This window comes from Mucor mucedo (genome assembly GCF_025094135.1).
Source record: "Mucor mucedo strain NRRL 3635 chromosome Unknown EV154scaffold_180, whole genome shotgun sequence".
In the NCBI taxonomy this organism is placed as follows: Eukaryota; Fungi; Mucoromycota; class Mucoromycetes; order Mucorales; family Mucoraceae; genus Mucor; species Mucor mucedo.
In genome coordinates, this window is record NW_026252464.1 from 25,262 (window position 1) to 49,493 (window position 24,232).

At 35.1% G+C, this 24,232-nt stretch overlaps 11 protein-coding genes across 11 annotated transcripts; 6 read left to right on the forward strand and 5 right to left on the reverse strand.

Annotated features, from left to right (window-relative positions):
* Nucleotides 1-2: 2 nt before the first annotated feature.
* Nucleotides 3-637, forward strand: EV154DRAFT_430996 (uncharacterized protein; the record flags this gene model as incomplete). Its single annotated transcript, XM_051596574.1, has 3 exons — nt 3-336; nt 415-449; nt 530-637. The coding sequence occupies 3 exons, from the start codon at nt 3-5 to the stop codon at nt 635-637; spliced, it is 477 nt and encodes a 158-aa protein (XP_051451598.1).
* Nucleotides 638-3,512: 2,875 nt separating this feature from the next.
* EV154DRAFT_528365 (WD40-repeat-containing domain protein) lies at nt 3,513-5,193 on the forward strand. The gene is made up of 4 exons (XM_051603575.1): nt 3,513-3,773; nt 3,843-4,367; nt 4,440-4,699; nt 4,812-5,193. The coding sequence occupies exons 2-4, from the start codon at nt 3,870-3,872 to the stop codon at nt 5,179-5,181; spliced, it is 1,128 nt and encodes a 375-aa protein (XP_051451599.1). The 5' UTR covers nt 3,513-3,773; nt 3,843-3,869; the 3' UTR covers nt 5,182-5,193.
* Nucleotides 5,194-6,621, reverse strand: EV154DRAFT_546107 (uncharacterized protein). Its single transcript, XM_051604684.1, has 2 exons — nt 6,286-6,621; nt 5,194-6,205 (listed from the first exon to the last, which is right to left on the reverse strand). The coding sequence occupies exons 1-2, from the start codon at nt 6,541-6,543 to the stop codon at nt 5,333-5,335; spliced, it is 1,131 nt and encodes a 376-aa protein (XP_051451600.1). The 5' UTR covers nt 6,544-6,621; the 3' UTR covers nt 5,194-5,332.
* Nucleotides 6,622-7,325: 704 nt separating this feature from the next.
* Nucleotides 7,326-9,575, forward strand: EV154DRAFT_556287 (uncharacterized protein). Its single transcript, XM_051605338.1, has 2 exons — nt 7,326-7,795; nt 7,859-9,575. The coding sequence occupies exons 1-2, from the start codon at nt 7,352-7,354 to the stop codon at nt 9,488-9,490; spliced, it is 2,076 nt and encodes a 691-aa protein (XP_051451601.1). The 5' UTR covers nt 7,326-7,351; the 3' UTR covers nt 9,491-9,575.
* EV154DRAFT_528370 (uncharacterized protein) lies at nt 9,416-10,567 on the reverse strand. The gene is made up of 2 exons (XM_051603576.1): nt 9,746-10,567; nt 9,416-9,677 (listed from the first exon to the last, which is right to left on the reverse strand). The coding sequence occupies exons 1-2, from the start codon at nt 10,419-10,421 to the stop codon at nt 9,526-9,528; spliced, it is 828 nt and encodes a 275-aa protein (XP_051451602.1). The 5' UTR covers nt 10,422-10,567; the 3' UTR covers nt 9,416-9,525.
* Nucleotides 10,568-11,139: 572 nt separating this feature from the next.
* On the forward strand, nt 11,140-13,272 carry EV154DRAFT_570227 (uncharacterized protein; the record flags this gene model as incomplete). Its single annotated transcript, XM_051606189.1, has 6 exons — nt 11,140-11,379; nt 11,444-11,566; nt 11,624-12,007; nt 12,091-12,761; nt 12,826-13,033; nt 13,093-13,272. 6 exons carry the CDS (start codon nt 11,140-11,142, stop codon nt 13,270-13,272), a joined length of 1,806 nt encoding a protein of 601 aa, XP_051451603.1.
* A 332-nt stretch (nt 13,273-13,604) lies between these two features.
* On the reverse strand, nt 13,605-15,391 carry EV154DRAFT_528379 (phosphatidylserine decarboxylase-domain-containing protein). Its single transcript, XM_051603577.1, has 7 exons — nt 15,209-15,391; nt 15,093-15,144; nt 14,877-15,022; nt 14,721-14,805; nt 14,420-14,649; nt 14,062-14,311; nt 13,605-13,965 (listed from the first exon to the last, which is right to left on the reverse strand). Exons 1-7 carry the CDS (start codon nt 15,320-15,322, stop codon nt 13,637-13,639), a joined length of 1,206 nt encoding a protein of 401 aa, XP_051451604.1. The 5' UTR covers nt 15,323-15,391; the 3' UTR covers nt 13,605-13,636.
* A 285-nt stretch (nt 15,392-15,676) lies between these two features.
* Nucleotides 15,677-16,784, reverse strand: EV154DRAFT_546110 (B-cell receptor-associated protein 31-like-domain-containing protein). The gene is made up of 8 exons (XM_051604685.1): nt 16,716-16,784; nt 16,626-16,649; nt 16,483-16,542; nt 16,389-16,426; nt 16,290-16,312; nt 16,046-16,214; nt 15,878-15,953; nt 15,677-15,804 (listed from the first exon to the last, which is right to left on the reverse strand). The coding sequence occupies exons 1-8, from the start codon at nt 16,758-16,760 to the stop codon at nt 15,685-15,687; spliced, it is 555 nt and encodes a 184-aa protein (XP_051451605.1). The 5' UTR covers nt 16,761-16,784; the 3' UTR covers nt 15,677-15,684.
* Nucleotides 16,785-19,294: 2,510 nt separating this feature from the next.
* On the forward strand, nt 19,295-20,136 carry EV154DRAFT_430958 (HSF-type DNA-binding-domain-containing protein; the record flags this gene model as incomplete). Its single annotated transcript, XM_051596573.1, has 3 exons — nt 19,295-19,445; nt 19,512-19,948; nt 20,008-20,136. 3 exons carry the CDS (start codon nt 19,295-19,297, stop codon nt 20,134-20,136), a joined length of 717 nt encoding a protein of 238 aa, XP_051451606.1.
* A 970-nt stretch (nt 20,137-21,106) lies between these two features.
* On the forward strand, nt 21,107-22,177 carry EV154DRAFT_528382 (PPPDE putative peptidase domain-containing protein). Its single transcript, XM_051603578.1, has 5 exons — nt 21,107-21,219; nt 21,287-21,309; nt 21,395-21,443; nt 21,504-21,627; nt 21,699-22,177. The coding sequence occupies exons 1-5, from the start codon at nt 21,147-21,149 to the stop codon at nt 22,153-22,155; spliced, it is 726 nt and encodes a 241-aa protein (XP_051451607.1). The 5' UTR covers nt 21,107-21,146; the 3' UTR covers nt 22,156-22,177.
* EV154DRAFT_487325 (uncharacterized protein) lies at nt 22,176-22,904 on the reverse strand (the record flags this gene model as incomplete). Its single annotated transcript, XM_051598971.1, has 2 exons — nt 22,176-22,744; nt 22,805-22,904. 2 exons carry the CDS (start codon nt 22,902-22,904, stop codon nt 22,176-22,178), a joined length of 669 nt encoding a protein of 222 aa, XP_051451608.1.
* Nucleotides 22,905-24,232: the final 1,328 nt, after the last annotated feature.

Consider the following 24,232-nt stretch of genomic DNA (forward strand, 5'->3'; position numbering starts at 1 on the left):
CTATGCAAACTTCACCTTCTCATCCCGGTCTCTTTAAAGTAGTTCGTCAAGGTGATCCCGAGTCCTTCACCAGTAAACTCGTTGCCGAACGTGACTTTGCTAAAGATGCTGTCATTGTCGATCTGACAGGTCTCACCCCTGGACCCAAACGCTATTCTTCAGTTCAAATATCCGCCACAGAACATGTCGAATTAAACAGTGATTTACTCTACTTGAACCACTCTTGCGATCCTTCCACCTATTTAAACATTACCCAAAGAGCCATCGTGGCCTTAAAAGATATCAAGCAAGGTGATGAGTTGGACTTTTTCTATCCTTCTACCGAATGGGACATGGGTAATTTCAAAAAAAAACTTGTAGTTTCTTAAATAATCATTTATTTACTTTTTTGGTATTTTCTTTTTATTTTTAAAGCTCAAGCATTTGATTGCTGGTGTGGTTCTGCAAAGGTAAATAATCAACTTTTTGGGACATCTTCCCTCACAGCCATGGGTTTCTTTTTTAACTTTTTTTTTTTCTTCTTTATTAGTGTATTGGTAAAGTCAACGGTGCCAGTCACTTGTCATCCGATGTACTCAAGCAATTTACCATCAGTGAGCATATCACTCAGCTTTTAAAGGAACGTGACCAAATCTAAACATTCATGTCATATAATTATTTAGTCTTTTTTTTTATAGAATAAACCATACAAGCGTATATTCACTCTAAACATCATGATCTCATTTGCATTTTCTCCATGTTTATAGTGTTTCAGTTGTCAAGGGAAATTACACGGAATACCCTGCAGAAACACTATTACGGAAACCCCAATGCTACATGTTTCTATTTAACTCTACAGCTTACCATCCTATGGGAATATGAGCAACACCCACCTCATACGTTTTTACATTAATATTCAGGGTAGTGTATTGCCTCATATTATTATCACTCGTATCTTTTATCTGTAACCAAGATAGAATAGTACGTACGTGAAGAGTCCAACCCCTGTGTTAATTAATACCGTCTTATTGAGTCTTTGTTCGTTTAAATCTGAAATGTTTACACTCTCGTTGAGATGCATTAAGGTTTCTTCAAGTGCCAAGTTTAAATCCTGTATAAATTACAAACGATTATAAAAAGCTAAAAAGTAAGAAACCATACAATTGAAACCATCCTAGTGTTAGCCAAAAAAAAAAAAAAATTAAAATAGAAAGACACTATCGCCTTCTAGATTTTTTATGCTTCTTGTTTTTTCGTTTGTAATTTATATTAAAAAAAAAATTGAAGTTATCAGACTTGTAGCTCCTTCCTTGCCATGTCCTTGGAATAAAGACAGGCGAGATCATCAACTGACAAAAACTGTTCAGAGAACAATGATCGGCACACTTCACTCAAAAGAAGGTCTACTGAAAATCATCGACTAACTTTGGGATTGTATCTAGTTTAGAAAACGTAGAATTGAAACATACTGCATACAGATCCTGTAGAGTACGGTCACTAAAGAAAAAAATTAATTGCTTACTTTTTCGTCCCTTTTATACTTTTTTGGTACAGACCGGAATGTCAAATGTTAAAAAAAATTTTTCACGATGTAGGACTGTTTACTAATTTAAACTATTATGCGACCTTTCAGTCTATCAGCATTTCAGTAACAGCATGTATCAATTATGAAGATTTTTTTTTTTTTTTTTGTAGACAATTAACAAGTTTGGAATTGCTTTGGAATATTACATGTAAAAGGTTGAAACATATGGACGATTAAAATAAACAATTAGATCATCCTGACATAAGCCAGCTCTTGTTTATCAATTCCTAAAGAGAACCTGCATATACCACCTAAGCTATACTATATATAGTAACTTCTCTCATATACCACCTGCCGGGATTATACCCGGACAATCGATGTCCGGTAGGTGGTAGTCAGCCATTTTACTTTACTTCAAATTAAATTGAATATCGTCTCTTTTTAAAATGCTATAAATGAAGCCTTTTCGACAGTCAACACAGATGAAAGAGAACTTAAAAAATAGGCTTTCAAAAACAGCTTTGTTTTCAGAGGTCGATAAAAAGTGAAATAATATACTTAGTTTTTTCGCTGTAACCATGGAAATGCTTGTAAGACTACGATTGAGATCTTTTGAAAGAACGATCAAGCTCTAAGAATAAATATCCCAATCCAATTAAGAATCAAGCATTGACAGCTTGTAAAGATACAAGCAGTAGATCAATCTGATAAGGTTAAGTAAGAACACTTTGCATGGCCATTTGTTGTCTACGGAAAGTATGAAGGGAAAAGACGTTGTTATACAAAGCACTGTTTATCTTGTAAAAAAAAAAAAAATGGAGGTAGGAGAGTTCTGCCTATTTACCACCCTGCCAGACTTCACATAAGGGACAGACGGTGATAAACTTTGTGAGCCTAAAAAAATGCCGTTTTATTAATCCATATCTACACATGATACAGGCCATTCCTTCATAGCATGCTTAAATGATAAAGATTAACAATTGGCAATACACATTTTACTGTTCGGTTACTTTGTTTTCACCAAACTGCTTTTAAGCTAAGAAGATATCATTTGCTCTTTAGTTTTGATCCAAAGTGTTTTGAGTCTTTTTGCTTGTGAGGGGAGGGTGCTGATTTAAAATTTTCGGGAGATTATGGCATGTTAAATACTTGGGCAAGCTCTTGATCGCCCTTTGAGATTTTAAAAGAACATAATTATAACGTAATTTCATAAACATCCAAGCGTCCCACCTCAGAATACTTTATTTGCCTATCCCATACTTTCTGCCTGATTCATGATGAAAAGTAACCCTTATGAGAAACCCATTTTTTGTCTAAAAAAGGTAAGCTAAAATATATCTTTCATTTTGATTCGTCCAATCTCAAGCTTTTTTTTTTTTTTTTTTTTTTTAAACCTGGAACCCAACAAAAATATTTTCTTTGTCCTCTTTATTTATTTATTATTATCAACTTTTGTTCTCATCGATCGTCCTCTCTTCTTTTTATTACATGAACAAAGATTCCTTATTGCCTCGTTCTTTATTTTCTGCTTCCACCTTAAAATTAGAACCCACAGTAGAAACATTAGGTAAAAAAAAAACAAGAGTAAAACCCTTTCGAGTGTATGTACGAGAGGCTAATAATTTTTTTTTTCTTCTCTTAAAGAAACGACTGCGCGGTCTACGAGTTCAACACGAAGAAGACAGAGCGAGGATCCTGACGAGGATAGTGATCGTAGTATTCACAGTAGCGATAGCAGTGATAGCAGTAGTAGCAGTAGCAGCAGTAGCAGCAGTGAGGATGATTTACAATTGTTACACGTAAACACTTCTTCACAAAAAACCATCAATTCCTTGATATTAAAGGTACGTTATACAGTGTGTGCAGAGACACATACTAATGCTGATAGTAAGAGAGAGAGAGAGTTTTTTTTTTTCTGATATTTTTTTGGGATGACATTTAGCTTCAACGACAACAATCGAAGCAAAACCGATATCTTGATAAAGTGAAAAATATCAACAAGGAAATCAAAAAAACAACTCGATTGGTTGGACATCATGCTAGTTTACTTGTAGAAGCGAGCGCTATACCCCCTATACCTAGCCATACTATTGTGAAGGAACCCCCACAATTGGCAAAACGATCTGCTCCGTTTGAAGAAAATACTCGACCTAAACGTAGAATTACGATTGAAGATGATAGTGATGAAGAATTACTGCCTGTGGTTGAAAAGAGACTCAAGACGGCGCGATCTCCTATTCCACCTATTATTCCACCTCGTCCTAAATTCGTAAGTTTTATTTTTTGTGTGTGTGTGTATGTATGTGTGTTTGCTTAGCCCCTCTTTTATTATTATTAGTCAATCGCACCATCCCGACCTAGAAGAATGAATGTAGAATTTAAGTTTGGAACAAGTGATAGAATGGATGTGTACGCTTTACGTCGTAACCAACAAGAGATTATGTCTGCCAAAAAGCCACGATCTTTACTTTACAATATCGCAGATCGTCATATGGATCGTGGTATGAGTGAATTGATGATTGCTACATCCTTGGATGGTGAATTACAGTTTTGGAATTCGGTCGATCGTAAAAAGATCAAGACAATTGGAAAAGATCATTTGTATGATAGTTGGATTGATGATATTTGTTGGGCTACACCCTCTACTTTAGCCTTTTGTCCTTCATCCAAACTTTTGGAGCCTGTGAAATTGATTCATATTTGTAATGTGACAAAGACAAATGTGGAAGGTAGGATTCAGACACTCAGAGGAACACCTCATGAGAATGGTGTATCCGTGATTGCTTCTATGGATACAGGCACTTATAGTTCGAGTTACTCAGAAGCATGTAGTATTGTTACGGGTGGTTATGATAAAAGCGTGGTAAAAAAAAAAAAATAGGATTCAAATGGGGGACAGAGGAAAACGAATTTAACTCGTCCTTAAATTTTTTAGTATCTGTGGGGTTTAAAGCGAGAATCACCTCTTGATAATTTTTTGGAAACAGGTGTACATCGTTTAAATATTAAACATACGTCAGCAGTGTATTCCCTTCATTATGACAAGTTTCGAAACGTTTTGTTCTCGGGTGGATCGGATGAACGCTTAGTTTTGTTTGATATCCAATCGAACAGTACCATTCGAGAATTAAGGTTACAACAACGCGTTAGTCAAATCAATCAAAGCAAAGCCAACCCCAACATCATGTTGATCACGTAAAAAAAAAAAAAAACTGCTATAAAAAAAAAAATATATATATATATGAAAGCGAAGGGATTGAACACCAACCAATTTTTTTTTTTTCTCTTTTTTTACGTATACTTTTAGTACAACGAATCGAACGGATCAATTCTTAATTTATGATCAACGAGTACCTGGATTCGATGGAGTTAAATTGAAATTTGGACAATTTGAACAAGAGACGTTATCTCGATTTATCAAGCCTGATATGCATGAGAATGGATATATGGTGTGTTGTGGAGGTCAAGGTGCACCCAAATTGAATTTTTGGGATCTTCGCTACAGTGGTGTGAGTCGAGGTCCTTCTTTTACGATGGATACACAAGCAATGAGACGTAGTCTTCGATCCATGTTTTTACCTGGACAAGACACTGTTGTGTCAGTGTCTTCTTCTCGTTACATGACATGGATTGACTATGCAGTAGCAAAAGATGAATTACCACAAAATATTGTATAATAAAAATAGATGTAATAATATATATGTATAAATATAAAAAAAAAAAGGTGTTTTTAATAAGGTGTGTGTTTGTGAGAGAAAGAGAGAGAAAGAGAAGAAAATGGTACAAAAGAGAGTTGAGTAAAAGATTAGTAGATGCCTATTTTTTTTTTTAAGCATCTTCTAACAAGGGATCTTCTTGCATAACACCACGAAGACGACGTTCTTTTTCATTTTCAAGTTGACCATAGAGCAAGTAAAGAGCGCGTTCATTTGATTCGGAAGTACCTTGAATGGTAAACATTCTCTCACCCGATTCATCATGAGGTACTTTAGCAATGGATATATGCGAACCTGATAATTGACGAATCTCAGAGATTTTGGAACCGCCTTTACCGATGATACAACCAACCATATCAGAAGGAATTGAAATGTGTTGGGTACGAACATCGGAATTATTATTATTATTGTTGTTGTTGTTGTTGAAAGAAGCACGACGTCCATTATAATCCACACTGGTACTGAAATCGGATCCATTACCTGTACGTGTAATAGAAGAACGTCTATGATTGTTGTTACTTGAGTTGTTATGATTCAAATCATTGGGTGTGGAGATAGATGATGTTGAACCAGCAGCATTTGCAGTGGTAGTGACTTTGGATGGATTATACAAAATTGTGCCATAGGCTCTATCTTTGTCTTCAATCAGACATTGTCCGATTTCAGCAACAGCTTGTTGAATAGCACTGACTGTACCACGAACCTCAACCACTCGTTCAGTACTTTGAGGTAATAATGCTTTGGAAGCTGTCATGCGTACACCAGAGATATCTTGGATGTGCTTAATCTTTGCTCCTTGACGACCAATCACAGTCCCCATTAAATTATGTGAAATCAATAAACGCAACGTAACTACAGGATTAATTGTGTTGGCAGGTGTAGGTGATGTAGTACTGGCGTTATTAGTGGTAGTGGTAGTCGTTGTCGTGGTAGCGGTAGTAGATATAGGGTTTTCTAACATGGTGCGGGCAATTAAAGAGTAAGCCTAATAATATATTAATGTTAAATTTTTTTTTTTTCATCATCATCATCATCATCATGTAATTTTTTTCTTTCTTTTTTTACCTTTGCGACACCTTCTAATGTACCACTGACAGTCAAAACACGATCATGAACGCCTTGAACCACTTTTGAAACACCTGCTTTGACACCAGTAGATTCCCTTAACTCGGCGACATTCTTACCTCCCTTACCAATAATGACACCTGCCTCTTTAGTAGAAACAAGAGCGCGAAGTGTAAGTTGATCTTCTTCTTGCAAATTCACATCTTGGTCTTGTTTATTGACAACATCATCTGGGTATTCTGAGGTTGTGTTGGACATTTTTTCTTCTATTTTTTGAATTTTTTTTTTTTTTTTTAAGCAAGAGAAAAAAAAAAAAAATATAAAGTCAAAGGAGGGAGGAAAAAGGAAAAATTTTGCGGTGGGTTCCACGAGGACACCCACTATTTTTTTTTTTTTTTTTTTTTTTTTTACCAGCTTTTCTATTTGTCCAATGCGACTTTTTTTTTTTATCTGCCGTGTTTTATTTTCGTGTAAGTAAAAAAAAAAAAAAAAAGAAAAAAAACAAAATGTATGTTGTATATCACAAAAGCATTCTTTTCCTCTAAAAACTGCATTTTCTCAAAAAAAAAAAGATTTAGAAATGAACGGGACCCCAAAAATACATGCTCATCTAAATATATTGTGTGTGTGTGTCTCTTTTTTTCTTTTTTGATTGTTGTTCTTCATGATTTGGGGGTCGTCTAGCTTCTTTTTGAGCTTAGTCTAGTATTTCATTTTGTCAATGGCAGTGTGACAGTGATGTAGAAAGCATTGGGTCACCTGATCAACTTAATCGAGTAGTAGTAGCTGACAATAAACAGCTCGTTCATTGTGATTATGCGTCTCATTATGTGTGAAACACATTAGGGAATAGGGGGAGCTAAATCACACCACCACCGTTTGGATCAACCCATCCGAAAAAGAAAAAGCTGTCAAGCGGGTAAATAACCTCCCGAAACACCACTGATCATCCATTGGTTTAACTGCGGTTTAAAAATATATTTATATATATAAAAAGCACTTTCATTTTTCGTTTTTTTTTTTTTTTTTTATTATTGATTAGAAAAAAAAAAACAAAAAGATCAGAATGGAACCAGGTAGTTCAGCAGCTCCTTCATCCTCTTCAGAGACCAACAAAAAACGTAATTATCGTCGTTCAAAGAACAAGAAACCTGACGCGTCGAGCAGCAGTTCTGCTGAAGATACTACTACTAAAAAAAAAGGTAACTCAAACGACACCAAGCAACAAAAGCAGCAGCCTCAAAAGAAGAATGTAGAAAAAAAAAGTACTCTTAAGAAACCTTCGAAAAAGAAGGAGGATGATAAAAAGCAGGTGAAAGTACCGTTAAAAGGGTTTAAAAAAGTGGTCAAAGAAGAAGAGGAAGAGGAAGACGAGGATGCAGAAGGTTGCTTTATCTGTGCTCGTCCCATTGATTACTATGCCGTTGCACCATGCGATCATCGTACTTGTCACTTGTGTACACTTCGTTTAAGAGTACTCTACAACACCAAGAATTGTGCTTACTGCAAGGTAAAAAAAAAAAAAAAAGAGAGGAAGGATAAAGAAGTTTATATTTTAACATGAAAATATTAGGCAGAAGCTAAAAAAGTCGTGTTCACAACAGACAGTGAAAAGAGCTATGAAGCGTATACACGAGAGGATACACCATTTTATGACAGTAAATATGGTATTCGATTCGAAACCGAAGCCATGTACAAGGACACGATGGTACTTTTACAATACAATTGTCCCCAGGACGATTGTGAAGAAGCCTTTGAGAATTGGGGTGAATTAAAGCGCCATGTCAAGACCTGTCATCAACGATCCTGTTGTGATTTATGTATACGTCATAAAAAGATCTTTGCTCACGAACATACGTTATACACCAACGAACAGTTACAAAAGCATCGTCTGGTCGGTGATGCTTCTTTCAATAAGGAGGATGAGACAGGATTCACAGGTCATCCCGAATGTGTCTTTTGTCAGACACGCTTTTATGGTGCCGATGAATTATTTGAACATTGTCGCGATAAACATGAACAATGTCACTTGTGCGTGAGAAAGGGAATTCAAAGTCAATACTATGCCAACTATGATAACCTGGAGAAACATTTTAAAAAGGAACATTATCTCTGTCAATACAAGGAATGTTTGGACAATAAATTTGTTGTATTTGATTCTGATATTGATTTAAAAGCACATGAAGTGGATGAACATGGTAACGGTATCTCTCGTCAACAACGAGCTAAACAAAGTGAAGCACGTCGTGTGGATGTCAATATAAATTACGCGCAACAAAGAAACAACACGAGACCATCGAACTCACGTCGTCCACCTCTTAACTTATCCGCTGAAGATTTCCCAGATATCAATGGATCTTCCTCTCCTTCCTCCTCCTCTTTTCTTTCAAACAGAATGGGTTCACTTCAATTATCCCAGCAAGAACAATGGCCTACCTTGGGCGAAGATCCCAACAACAGTGGAAGATCTTCTCCTGCCAATGAATCGGATTCAAGCATGGTATCTCGTCATGCAGCTGCGTTAGATCGTATCGCCAATACCCTCCAGAGTTTTGAGAAGATTGTTAAATTCAGACAATTGACCAATGCCTTTACAAGTCTGAGTAGTGACTCAGAGACATATGTCAATGGCGTATACGAACTCTGTCATGAAGATGCTGATATGACTGCCAAAGTGTTGAATGCTGCAAAAGACCTCGTGGATAATCGAGCCTTGAAAAATGAAATGGTCCGTACATGGAACCAGAAAAAGAACCCTTCTTCATCATCATCATCGCCTGCCATTGAATCACCGCCACGTGTGTTGGTTGTGAAATCCCCTCCTACTAGTCAAGGTAGAAGACCTATTCCGGGACAAAAGAAAAAGGCGGGTGTGTGGGATAAAGTGGCGTCTGCAGCAGTGGATGCAGGGGCTGTGACTCCTCCTTTACATTACGGGGTACAACAGACAAGGACACCTTGGAGTGGTACGACATCACAGCAAAGTGTAGACCTTGAGCCTTTATTTCCTGCTTTACCCACATCGGCTGGTCCTTCGAGTAGAAGAGCAGATATCAATGCGATGATCAAGAAGAATAATACAAATGCATGGGGAGAATCCAGTCATAACAATGCCCTAGAATCAGATTATTTTGATGAAGACACCAGTAATCGAAAGAAAAAGGGAAAGAAAGGAAAGCAAGTGTTATTCCGTGTAGGTTTATAAAAAAAAAAAATAATAAATTTTTTTTTTTATTATTATCATTCGTCTTCAATCATCATTGTATTTGCTTGAACTAGTGAAAAGGGAGATAAAACTGTCCGAGAAGAACTCATCTTTTTCTTTTCAGTATAGTCCCATAATTGACTTAACAAGTCAGGGCCTAACGAATAAAGATCCACCACAAACTCATCTAGATGTTTTTTTATTTATTTAGTGAGATGCTTTACTAAATGTTAGATATATATATATATAAATTACCTTCGTTCTCTTGCAGTTGGATACCGTCTTTCTTGTGTGCCTTGATCAAGGCTTCAATTTCCTCTGTCTGTTCAGAAGAGCCAGCACAAAGCCTTTTCGCCAATTCGAGCATATCCAGACCTTCTGGTATCCCCCATGCTATCCTGACATTGTCTTCTAAATGCTTGGTATGTATCGGATTGGCATTTTCCAGGTCCTTTTCGGCATAGATATCATCAATGATGTGACCATCGTCGGTTGTGTGTTTGTAACCATGGACAGCTCGAAAGAGATCATGATGATTGGAATCAAAGGAATGAGTAAAAAGGTCTGTATCGAAGGATTGTGGATTGAATGCGGCGGGTGAAGAAGGGTATTTGTTGTGATAAGAGGAAGGTGTAAGAGGACCATCACTGAATTGAGCAGGTGAAGGCATAGTAGGTGGTGTCTTGATCTTTTTGGATGTGTTGTTGGTAGTCAAGGAGGGACTTGTACGACGCTTTTTTATATGATCATTATGGTTGATGAGGATATCACTGGAAGGTAATTCAATGGACAACAAATGGATCAGTTCGGGAGAAGGATTAGGAAAATGAATTTTATGCATAATGGTATAAGTAGGCTCTCTAAAATGTAAATCAAAATATATATTTTCTGGTTCAGCCAAATTGTTTGTGAAGAACAAGACAACTCTCATATCGAATTCACCCCAGCCCTTTTCTTGTAATAAATAAGGCTCCTTGTTGAAGACTGTTCTCTTGCTATTTTTTAGGGGTTACATGCACTCACAATAAATTTTTTTTTTTTTGTATCTTTTTACCTCGTCGTGGGTTCTCAAAGGTCGGATGTAAAATGTATTCAACGTGGTCTAATAGGTAGGTTAATTTGCCCTTTCTTTCTCGATGATGATCCACTGCAACTACACGAATCTTCCAATTTCTCCAAGGATGACCTTCTGACGCCCTCAGACTGCCCTTCATAATACTGTTCTGACAGATAATCTTTATATCTTGTGTATATTCATTCTATAAATAGACCGTGTTTAAATATCTATTTCCTTGTTACTGATACACAATTCTCTCTTTTGCTTTTTTTTTTTTTTGCTTTTTACCATTACTCTCTATTTTTTTACAATCAATAAGTTTGCTTTGTTTCTTTAATTGTCCCAGTTCACTTACTGCTTTAAACTCATTCACTATTCTAGCTTGGTCTTTAATTTTCTCACAAATGTCGATTGAGTCCTTGTGTGCAAAACGACAAACAAAAAAAAAAAAAAGTAGTACAAAGGAAAGAGAGAATAAATTATTTCCAACATAAAATATGGATTCTAAACCCACCCGAACACCAATTTTGACGTCACACGCGCTTTCTTTTTTTTTTTTTTTTTTTTTATTTTATTAAATAGTCATTTTAAAATGGACGATCACATGGAAGTGGACGATTTTGATGAGTTCGATTTGGAACCAGCAGATATCATTGCTTTGCAAATAGAAGAAGAGTTATACCTTAGCTCACAACAAACACAGACTCAACAAGCAACAGCAACAGCAACAAGAACAAGAACGTCGCCCATTCCTGTCAAGGGTCAATCAACACTTGTACCTGACACGCCGTCAACAGAACAAACAACTCAGCCCCGACCCTCTTATTCACAAGTAACTGGATATAAAAAAAAACCCCCCTACTTGTTTCAATCTTTTCTTAATTTAATTTTAATAGGAGGAAGGAACAATAGAAGACTTGAAATTTCAGTTGCAGCGACTAAAATTACAAACGGCTAGCCATGCTGACGAACGCCATAAAAAAGAATTGGCAGAAGCCAAAGATATCATTCACAAAAAGGTACCTATTTTCAACATAAAGAAGGACCCTTTTTGTTTGTTGACATACTTCTCTCAGGACCTCGAATTATTACGTTTAAAGAAAGAGTTGGCCAATGTAAAAGATTATCCTATTGACAGTCAAAAACGACCACTATTACCACCACCACCCTCACAACATAGTGCACCTAGTCATAAAAGACCAAGCCCATTCCCCAAGCACTCTTTCTATTCACAACAGCCAAGGATCAATGAATTTCCTCCTAGTAAACACACACTGTCATCATTGGCATTCATGACACCACCACCATCCACAGCGACATCACAATCCCTATCCTCAACACAACCACCACCACCACCACCACGAACACGACCACCAACCACCACTCAATCATCCCAAGTGAAAAACAAGGCAAAATCCCAGTTTAGAATGAGATCCAAACCGACAGAGACAGAGAAAAACGTAATAAAGTATAAACAAGAAAAAAAAAAAAAAAAGAGGATGATTTAACTTTTCTTTTTTTTTAAAAAAAAAAATGAGAGTAGAACACACTGTACACTGTATTATTTACACCTCTATTTAATGTTTGGAATGTACAACACCATAATAATACAAAAAACATCAATGTTTGTTTAACACCTTCACGCGTCAAATATTTTGCCGGACTGTTTTCAGAGCAATTTATACCCAACGCGAGTCAATGCTCTACACCCGAGATCCAACAGAATCTAAGCCTATTAGCATCCGACATGTCGAAATACCTGGTGAAATCCGACTATGCGGATGGGACCATCCGATTATTAATGGATGTCTTGAATTTATGCTTAACCATCTGCATCAAGGATAAACTATTTGAGGTGATACAAAACATCATTTGGACGGTCAATACTTTAGCCAGTACATTCTCTGTGGCATCAGGTTACTTGTACCATGATTTGATCATGGACAAAAATTCGATTCTGAAGAATATCTCACATATATTGGCTCTATTCCCTTTCCATCATCAAAACAAGTCCAATCTACTGATGATGGAAGTACCTGATATTCAATCGAAATCAATGACACAAATTATGAAATTATCTGAAATTTATGAAGTTTCTCCTATCGAACTCTCCGTCTTACTCTCCGAAAAGAAAATGCCTGTTGAATCCACTCAAATTATTCAATCCATGATTGAATTATTTTATTCCATCGGTTCCATCAATGATAGACCAATGTAAGTGTATGATCCATGTTTTTCCTAGTCCTCTAAAAAAAAAAAAAATTATTATTATTTCTAGCTTTAATTATCTATTGGAAGACACACACTTTTTAAACTTACTTTGGATGGAAAGGCCACAGGATTTAGTACTGGGTGCAGTATCCGTATTAGAAACCAACTTTATGGGAAATCAAGTCATGGAAGGATATGCGGATCATTCAATTCTGGTTGTACATCGTCTAACAGACATGATTACTTCTTCCCAAGGTCCATGGACATGGCAAAATGTAAGGACCACAGGGGAAAAAAAGCGAAGAATGATTGTACTTACTATGTTTTTTTTTAGTGGTTCCAATTACGCTTGAAAAGTATGTTGATTTTACTTTCCATGGCGCGTGCTAAATTATCTGAAGATATGATTGTGGAAATTCACAAATTAATTTTCACAAAGACAAATTTGGTATTGGATGATATTAAGCGAGATTTTATAAAGTATAAAAAAGAAGGACCCCATATTCGACAGTAAGTTTAGGGGGGAAAAAAAGATATATAACCTCTATTTTTTATAACATTTTTCTTTTTCTTTAGAGATCAATGTGAGAGATTAATTGTGCTATGCTTGCGAGTGATCCATTGTATTATCATGAACTGTCCAAAAGATATATTTCAACACGTGAAATCACCTTGTGCTGCTGAAGTGGCTCGTTTTTTAAACTTGTTTCGGAATCTCGGACTTGACGAAGATCATCCAGGTAACAAAAAAAAAAAAAAAAAAAAAAGAACAATTCGATTATCAAACATTAACCATCCAAAAAAAAAAAAAATATATACATAGCAACCAACGTATTGGAAGACATTCAAAAGTACATGGATATTTATTTACCCAATGATTAAACAATAAAACGTCCAATCTTTTCTCCCATCTGCACCAAGGTTTCAATAGACTTATTGGAATTGTCTAATAAATCTTCATCCCAAGCGACAGTATCCTTTGGAAAGACCACAATCACTGTGGATCCACCATATTGAAAGTAACCCATTTCTTGACCCTTTTCCAACTCCTTTTGGGGTTCAGCGTGTGTCATTACAATGGATCCCACAAGAAGTGCTCCAATCGAGACAAATCCATAGTGAAACCCGTGATGGCTCTTCACTTTGGTAATACTACGATGATTGTCTGTAAATACATCTAATTCTTCATTAACAGTACATGGATTCACTGTAATAAAAAAAAAACACGTCTGTGAGTCAATGTGCACATATATAAAGAACGAATTCTATCGAGTTAGCTTCTGGTTTTTTTTTTTTTTTTTACCTGTGTAGTAAGTACCGGCAATGGGTGTCACACTTTGAATTGTACCCTTGGTAGGAATATGGAATCGATGATAATCTTGTGGAGCTAAACGAAAAATAGCCATCGATCCACCTTCTAATTCTTCAGCCAAGGTTTCATCCTGTAATAAATGAGCAAGCGTAAAGTTTTTTCCCTTGATCCATAATTCAGTCGCAGCATCGATGGAAGTAAATACGTTTAATCTACTATCGGCAGAAGACACGATAATGTTCTGTTAGTTGTTTTTTTTAAAAAAAAAAAAAAAAAAAAAAAATTGTAAGCATGATGGGAGTAAAAAAGCATATATATCTAAAATCGTTTTTTTTCTTCTTTTGTTTACCTCGTCTTCAAGTTGGGCAATGGGCCTCTTTTCGGGAAGAATAGCTCTGGTAAAGAATTCATTGAAATTGGTATAATCGGATATGTTTGAAATCACATAATTATCCATTTCAATCGTGTAATGTTGGACAAAACTAGGGATTTGGTTCACCGACTCGGGTTGAGTAAAATAAAGTCCTTGACGCAAAGTTTCTTTTAAAAAGAGAGAATGCATCACACTCGAACCTACCACTAAAATAACCAAAAACCTAATTTAGCTGTCATTTCAACTCTTTCTTTTTTTTTTTTTTTTATCCTGTTACCTTTGCCTCTGTAATATCCACCAAAGAGTAAGTGCATGCCAATACGTGTGTAAATAGGCATTTCTTCGTAATGATATTCTCCCGTCTATGTGATTGTAAAAGAAGATGGTCAGATAAAGGGAAAGGGGGTGTGTGTAAAGGTTATGTTTAACGAACCGAACGGATAATAACAAAGTTACCGTATTTTTTGGCTACAGCAGTTTTAAACCCTTGAGGAGCAAGATGAGCATGGATCCATCCGCTGAGTTTACGACGATGCCAATGTTTAGGTACTTCCAAAGAGGGTGCATGGATACCATTTTCTATAGAGATACATCATAAAGAGAGAGAGCTTAGTTACGGGATAATGAGGAGAGAAGGGAAATGTATTACCAACGAGTGTTGCATCAGGATGTGTACTATGATCCACCATATGACTAAAAGACTATTTCACTAAAGTGTCAGTATAATAATAGAACGTGGTGAATGTTCAAATGGCTTGGGTTTACCCTTATTAAACCTGCTTGATCATTGTTTTCAATAAAGGTTTCAATATCTTCTTGATGAGGTCCAAACTCAGTAGGTGCTTCAAAATTTGTATCGATTAACACTTCTACCGTCATTTTTTTTGTGTGTGATAATAAAAGAAGAAGAAGAAGAAGAAACGCCAAGAAAGTTTTTTTTTTTTTTTTATCTGAGAAGAAGGGGGCGGTTTTTTTATATAAAGTTTTTTTATTTATTTTAAATTGCCTATATTTAGACATTTTTATTTCTCTCGCGTTGTATGTTGCACAAGGTTTTGTCAAATCAAATTGACTTTGTTTTTAGTCTGTTAAAAAATATTCATTTGTGTTTGTGTGCACACAAGTCATCTATGCGTCATTTCTTACTTTTTTTGGTATTACCCTTCGTGTATTAAATAATGTAACGTTCCTGTTTTAAATTTTTTTTTTTTTTTTATTATTATTTATAGATTTCCCGTTTTTTAAATGTCCTTTTTCTTTTCATTTGCTTGTTCAACGGGTTCAAGCTTTGTAACATGAGCTTCAATGGGTGCAGTATCAATATCATGACTGGCTTTTCTGATAGCAGGATCGGTTGAAGTCTAAGATAATACATGAGGATGAATAAAAAAAAAAAAGTACCATTCCCTCGCCCATTTCATTTTCTATACTTACAGCTCCTTCAAGTTGAATTAATTCATCTTCAAGCTTAATATAATCAAGAGACATATTCTTGATCTTGTTCAAAATACTAATAAAGAGAGAGAAAAGTATAAATATCAGGTCAAGAGAAACATACACACACACACACACACACACACACATAAACGTTAAAAGACTTACAGTAAAAGCAACATGGTAAATCCAGTGAGATATAAATTTCTTTGTGCGTAAAACTTTTTAGCTGCTTGGCCTACTTGAGCTCTAAAGTCAGTAGAGGCCATTGTAGGTGCCGTATGATCTTCTTCAGCATTCACCACTTCATAAAATGCCTTGAGAGTATTCACAGCATCTTTTTTTGTTTAAAAAAAAAATTATTTAAATTAGTTTTTTTTTTTTTTTTCGTTAGCATGAATTTTATTTTTACCCAAGAAAAGTACGAATATGAAACTAATTTTTTTTTTTTTTTTTTTTGGTGTTAAGTAGGGGTTTTTTCGTATAATTTTTTTTTTAAATGTAAACTTACGCAAACACCACCTTCATAATGTATTGAGCATGAGCAACCTGCAAAAAATATGGTGAGATGACATCATTTTGTGATTCCTGCTTTGTTTACTTACAGCAGGTGAGGTAGCCAACCAGCGGAACACAGGTTTTTGCCAACGTGTAGGAATAGGCAACTATTTTTGTTTTAAAAAACACACACACAAATGTAAGTTTTTTTTTCTTTCTTCAAATAAAATCCTATTCTTTAGATACATACCAAAAATAAGAAGAATGCAATGATCTATTATATCCATATATCAATTAGAAATCGTGTATTTTTAATTACTGTTTATAAATCATTAATTACCTCCAAGGTTAAAATCGCAAAAACAATGCCGTAATAAAGTGCCATTCTATATAGTTTTTTTTTTTTTTTTTTTTTTGTAAGAGTATGTAAAAAGTATAAAAAAAATAAAGAAAGTGTAATTAAATCCAGCCAAGTCCTTTTATATGCTCTCATTCACGAGAAAAAAAAAACCTACGTAGCCATGACTCAGATTCAGCTTATATTATTTTGATTCTACGTCATGTTGATGGATTTAGAAAGGTTAGGTGTCACACAGGCTAACCCTACTCCGCCTCCTCCCCCCAAAAAAAAATTATTGCATTCCTTTTTTGAATTGACTTTTTTTAGAGGTGGTGAAACACGGCTTCTTTTTGCTTTATCATCGCTACACTGATTTGTTCAATGAAAGGGTCACTTTCATTACCATTGAGGTTCAATGTAGCATCACTCATTTTCCTCGTATATTCTTGAACAGCATACAAGACGAATAAACTGGTATTTGTTTAATTGAGCAGAGAATTCAATTTACAGATGGGACAAGGCGCTTGTCATTTTGGCAGTCTTTTTTGATTTTTGTTACAGTCTCTGAACTTTTCAATGTAGTTTGCTCCACCAAAAAAAAAAAAAAAGGAGCGTAGAGGGTCTCCTAATTTCGTGTCAATTGTCACTCAAAGCTTTGCAAAAAAAAAAAGGTCATCATTCTGGATGCTTTCTTGAAAGATAACGCGAAATCAAAAACTGCATTAAAGCCACAGAGGTTTGAAAAAAACGTCACATTTATAGCATGAATAAGAGCATCAACGCATCCAAGAAAATAACAAGTGGTTGGTCTTCACACCTCTTCCACAATAAAATAAACCTGTTCAATAACAGCAACGTATAGCGTTGGAAAATATCATCGGTTGTGTTCCATAAGATGTAAGTCTCTTATAAAAGACCTTTCATAAACTCCTTGGCGTATGGCAAGTTTTTTTTTTTTTTAATTTTTTTTACAACCCTCTGAAAGAGTATAAACTTGACTCGCATAATGGTTAAGTTGCGGTACCTTGAATAACCTTGCTGTTGTTCAAAAATCTCGGTTGTGAATGCTTTAAATTGTTAGATCCAATTAGACACAGTCTGGCTGTGTTAGAAAGAGAACTATCTCATGCGTTCACGTAAATTTGTGCGACACTATTCCATAGAGCTGATTGTAATCACTTTCTTCTTTGTCTCGGGCACTGTACTCTATAGTAAGTGCTGTTTCCTATAGTGATTCGTTGGGGGGGGGGGAGGAGGAGGAGGGTCGGTTTCCATGGTGATCTGTTTTTCACTATTTAGAATGTGTTACGTCCCTTATCTCAATGCAGGCCTCATGTTAAAAACTTCCCGAGCGTTTGGATTTTTTTTTTAAGCACGCAAATTTGTTTTTTTGGTGGAATTCATCCAATCCTCTTAGTATACAAGATGTTAAATGATCGTGTTATTACAATGGCCTTGTGATTATACTTGAAGGCTTTGTTGGCAAAGAATATAATGTATACGGTTGGTATGCTTGCAAGATTTGTACCTGTTTTTTCGATGCGAGTTAGAACATTCTAAATAAAATGACATAAAAAAAGCTAGACTCAATGTTTTGCTTTATTTAGAATAAAAATATTCGATAAACGCGAACTAGTTTACATCAGAATTTTGTCTACTGCTTGTTTATCTAATCATTTAAATTATCTATTTGAAATAATTAAAAAAAAGTTTGTTTTATAATAGATAAATAGTACTGCCATTTAACAGACTGTTTGGTGCATACAGTGGGGGGTGAGACCTTCGCGGAACTTCCCGTTATCCAATTTCAGATTACGCCTAATAAATAGACACTCAAGAAAAACCTGTTTAAAGCATTTTGTGCAGGCAATGTTTTACTATTATCACTCCATAACGCCGTGTGGACTCAATTATGGGCGTGTTATCAGTGCCCAGGGTCTATTTGTGTAATATAACTTCTGTTTCATCAATTTTTTTTTCAAAAAAAAAAAGATCCATCATATTCTATGAACTTGTACTTGTTTCAATGTGTAAAAAAAAGAGGCCTATTTTGACTGGAATCTGGATCTTAAAAAAAAAAGAATGTACGGTCTCGTTAAAACTAAGTCACGGTTTTTTTTTTTTGCCAATGATTTGGATTAGGAAAAAAAAAAAAAAAAAATCTATGCAACTTCTTTTTTTTCCTTGTTTTTTTTTGACAAAAAGAGTATTGGCCTGAGATACTTTTTATTTATTTATTTTTTATAAACCTTATACACCCACCCCCAACAGATTAAAAAAAAAAGAAAGTACGAATTAATTAGTGGAAGAAAGAATAAAGAAGATCAAAACGAAGTTTTAACACGAGATGGCACAAAGACATCGTACCCAACAAGCAGGGAAAAAGTCACAGAGCAAACACGGTTTTGTTGAGCGTTTCTTTAGAGTGACGCCAACAAGAAATGCAGCCTTCATATCTAAACTATTTTCGTAAGTTTCTTTTTTTTTTTTTTCTTTCTCTCTTTCTTTTTCTTTCTGTAAAGTGAGTTTTTCTTCTTCTTCCCAGTTGTACAAACTGAATCAACCGTTTATTATTTAGCATGGTAGATGATGAAACTACTCAAGACTTGATTACATGGACAGGTTCAGGAGACCAATTCACCGTTTTTAACAATACTGAATTCTCCAGGACTGTTTTACCACGCTATTTCAAACATTGTAACTGGTCTAGTTTTGTCAGGCAGCTTAACAGTGAGTTTTTTTTATATTGATGTTATGAAGTATAAAAAACTAAAAAAAAAACGGATTGAATGATAGTGTACGATTTCCATAAAATCAATGAAAATAACAATGACGAAGAAATCAATACGAACGAAGTACAAACACAGCGTTGGGATTTTAAGCATCCTTGGTTTAATAAAGCAGGATTCGATAGGCTACACAAGATCAGGAGAAAACCGCCAAGGAATCGATTAATACCCCAAATAAGATACTCCAGTGCCATGGAGATCTTACCTTCCAACAGTCCTGATTACGAGGTCGATCCATCTTCTTTGGCATCAGAAAATTCACCTGTCAGCGACTCTGCTTCGGTTTCTGCTGGTGGTAGTGGCGGTATGCATTCTCAACACAACACTGGAGTACAAGATGCAATCAATCAATTACAAGGAAAAGCAGGTCATTTGGAATCCAAATTAGATTTTACCGCCAATGAAGTACAATACTTGAGGAAGGTCACTGAGAATCAACAAGAGGTAAGATAGATAGATATCAATTGGAACTTAAAGGAATACTTATAGATTGATAATGATAGATTTTGAATGATTTATTGGCTTCAGTAGAGTATTTAAAATCTAAATACGGTATGTTTACAAACATTGTTATTGTTATGATGACTTATTTTCTTTGTATTCTGCATAGATATACCAGACAACGCATTTAGTTCCCATAGTAGAAAGCCGAGGAAGATACATGAACGTAAGTTGAATTGGGGGGAGTGGATGGTTGGGTTCTTTGGCTAAACAAAAAAAAAAAAAAAGTGTTAGGTTCAAATGCCGATAATCGCAATATGGAATTTCAATACAACAGCATTGATCAATTCCAAGGCGGTAATTCGACCAGCCGATACAACGATGAAAAATAGGAAGCTTTAAAGGTTACTGTCATTTAATTGGATCCGACAATGGAGAGACTTGTCCCTTTTTTTTGTTCGATTATCAAGCCATAACCTTTAAAGCACTATTTTTCACCCAGAGTAAAAAAAAAAAAGATAACCCTTCTTTTTTTTGCTTTGGGGGACGAGGGGGTTAAGGAACAATAAAACAAATTTTAGATTGATATAGTCGAAACCATGCGATTATTTCAAGATAAACACCCAAACAGTCATCACCCAACTATATCATACATGTCCAGTGGAAATCAAATATACGACTTTCTCACCTGATGACAAAAACACATAGACGATGATTATTTCTCATTACAATTAGCAACCCACCTTGATTATCTTATCAACTGCCCGTATTGAGGCTTCTCTTGTGTTAGACATGGCATTTTAAAATACATTATTTTAAAATGTTATAATAAAAACAAATACATTTTTATTATATCTGTATATATTGAAACTTACTTATCCTTTTTACATCTGGTTCATTCTGTCTTGTAAAGAACTGTAAATACAGCTGGTTTGCGAAAAAAAAAAAGGCCGTACTTAAAATCAGACAGAATCCAACAACAATGGTATGATCAAATGAGCCCACTAAATGACAGACATAAACTGTTTTGAATGATCCTATTTTAGAAACCTTAAATAGCGCCGGCACATTTTATTATTTTGAGGTTGTACAAATGTTTTTTTTTGGACATTGGTATATATATTTATTTTTCTTTTTTTTTTTAATAAAACACCTTTTTATTTTCATTTTCATATAGACAAATATAGATTACTTTTAGACCATGCTTGAATACTTAACAAGTGCTTTTAAAACCTCAGAAGAACCCCAAGAGACTTCGACAACAAAACATCATGGTAATCGAGTGTGAACGAATTGATTTGTATGCATCTAATCTATTTATTTTTCTTATTTATAATCCAGTCTATGTCAATGTATACGACATGGTAAGCAAAAGCGACACGACGTTTGTTTTAAAATGCAACACTTTTTTTTTTTTTTTTTTTTTTTTTTTAATCCATTGAAATCTAGATTCAACCCAATTACGTTACCCAATTTGGATATTATGCACTCGGTTTCGGTAATACAAAACCTCCATCAGCAACATGTACACATGGTTTTAACTAATTGGGATGTATAGGTGTCTTTCATTCAGGTGTAGAAATATGCGGCAAAGAGTATTGTTTTGGTGGTCATGAGGTACCTAATGTTACTGGTGTCTTTGTTGTCGAACCACGGGTTGGAATACCAGAGCTTTCTTTAAAGTAAAGCATATTATGATTAAAACAATGTACTCTTTTTTTTATTCATCCTGGTTTAAAAAAAAAAAAAATAGACAGACAATAGATATGGGAACAACAGAATTGACAGAAAAAGAAGTAGAAGAACTCTTGTTGACACTATCCGATGAATTTACAGGAACATCATACAATTTATTGTCGCGGAATTGCAACCATTTTACAGAAGAGTTTGTGAAACGATTAAATAACAAGACAATACCGTACTGGATCAATCGAGCTGCTAAACTGGGAAACATGTTTCCTTGTGTGGTACCTTGGGAATGGATTCAACCTCCTGAGTTGGCACAAGAAGCAGAAGAGGAAGAGGAAGAGGATGAAGAGGATGATAGTGTTACATCATCAGGTAGATCCTCCACGGTATCATTATTATGCAATAAAAATACAAGATCCATGTCGTACAACAGTACCGCAGAAGGTCAAGATAGACTAGTCAATTATCCCATCACAAAATTTCAAGGCATCATTTCACCTCAAGAAGAAGAGGGACAATAATAAAACTTTTTTTTTATTAGTTATAACTTTTTTTTATGAATTTGTTGTGGTGGAATATATAAATTACAATTAATGTATTCTTCATCTGTATCTGATCGCTTTAAGCATGTCAAACATACTTTAATATTGCTTTTTCCAACCACCCTTTCTAACCGTTTTGGTAAAGGTCGTACAGTTAATTCAACAATCGGATAATGGACAGGTAAAGCTAGCGTTTCATCCACTTCGCTAGGTTTGGATCCTTTGGGTGGTCTTCCTCTGCGCGGCACAGTCTTCATGGCTGATGTTTCATCAGCTGTAGCTGTAGCTGGCATCAGCGTGTATTTTTCCTGTCGATACATCACATGTTTCGGATGTTCACATTTACCAATTTTAGTTTGTTGAAGCGTGCTCGCTTTTTTCATGCCCTGTCGCTTCTTCTTTAGAGGAATAGTGGCAGATGTCGTGGTCGTTATTTCGAGGGGTACCATAGTATTTTGTTCTGGTAAACTAGAAGAAGCACAGCCAAGATACGCCATAAATCGGGAGTCGTTCATGAGTTCATCAATATCTGCAGTCTCTCGCATATTGAACAATCCCGAATCTAAAACTCTGGGTAAATATATGTATATATACTTATATTCACTTTTTAATTATGATTTCGTCATACCATAATGCAGAAAATCGTCCTGGTACAGTAAATTACTATTAGTTCTTCCCAAAGGAATATCAATATTCTCGGATGGCTCAGTTTGATTGTTATTAAACATCATATATAGAAAATACAAAAACAATTAAAAGAATGAAGAATAAACATTTGGGGGATTCCGTTAAATACGCTTCTCGTTTTATATCCTATCTACCATGTGAGAGAAAAAAAAAATCAGATCAAAAAAAAAGACATTATTCATCTATGCTAATAATATAAAAGTGGGTAAGCAAACCAGCCAAAGACAAGTATAAGCGCATGCGTTTTAGCATATGTCATCACTTTAAATAGGATTACAACAGTTATGCACCTTCCAGTTTAAATGCGGTTTTTTTGTTTTGTTTCTGGTTTTTTGTTCTCATTACTGCAATGATTGATATCATTTTTATATTATTAATAGAAATGCTAACTCTGTTTGGCCAAGCTTCTATCATTTATCTCGATCGTTGTCGAGGGAGCAGCTGTTGATTTATCTTTCCACGTCATTTACTACTTGTTCAAAACCACTCAAGGCTTTGCTTCCCCAGCTTCTAAAAACAAAACATTTTCACAGGTACCAAGAAAAAATAAAATAAAACCAAAAAGCAGAAAATGATTAGCGGGCGGAAATAATATGAAAAAAAGTTGTATCAAACTTGTGCACAGCTCAGTGGGTATAACTTGACAGCTGTCATGCGTGTGAATTCACAACAGACGGGGGAAACTTTCTCTTTCAGCAGTGTGATGCATTCATGAAAAGGATCATTCGCCTACTTTGCCAAAGCTTGAAGAATTTATGATTTTAAATAAAGCAAATGATGGTTTGATTCAGAAAGTAATTATCGTTTTATACTTTATACATACAAAAGCGACAAACATTTACACTTGCATTGCCGTAGCAATAAATTATCAGAGCTTCAGCAACATTCACCACTATGAACTCAATAGTAAAACTCCTCAAAAAACATTAAAAATAAATCACATCATTTATAAGATGTTACATTTCTTGTGTGCGTAGATACATAATCATGTGTCTATACTTTTTTCTTCTTATTTTTGCCTGCGATTACCAAGTGATGTTCAACTAGGGATTTTTTTCAATGAAAACCCAGTAGCTACTCAAAAGAGACCTACAACAAATCGTACACTTTACACATCCCGAGTACCAAAAGTGAATACATAATATAGCAAGATAGTTTATAAAGCACTTTTCATGTCAAAGACGGTATTTGAATCGCTTTCATGATGACGTGCTAAAAAGAAAAAAGAAAAAATAAAAACCACGCGTAAACAAGTTTTTTTTTTTTTCTTTCTTCTTTTTCTTTTTTTTTTTCTTCATATTTCTTTAGAAAAAAGTAAGTATAATAGACCCCTTTCCTTGTAAGAAAACTGTATAAACTTATTTTTGAA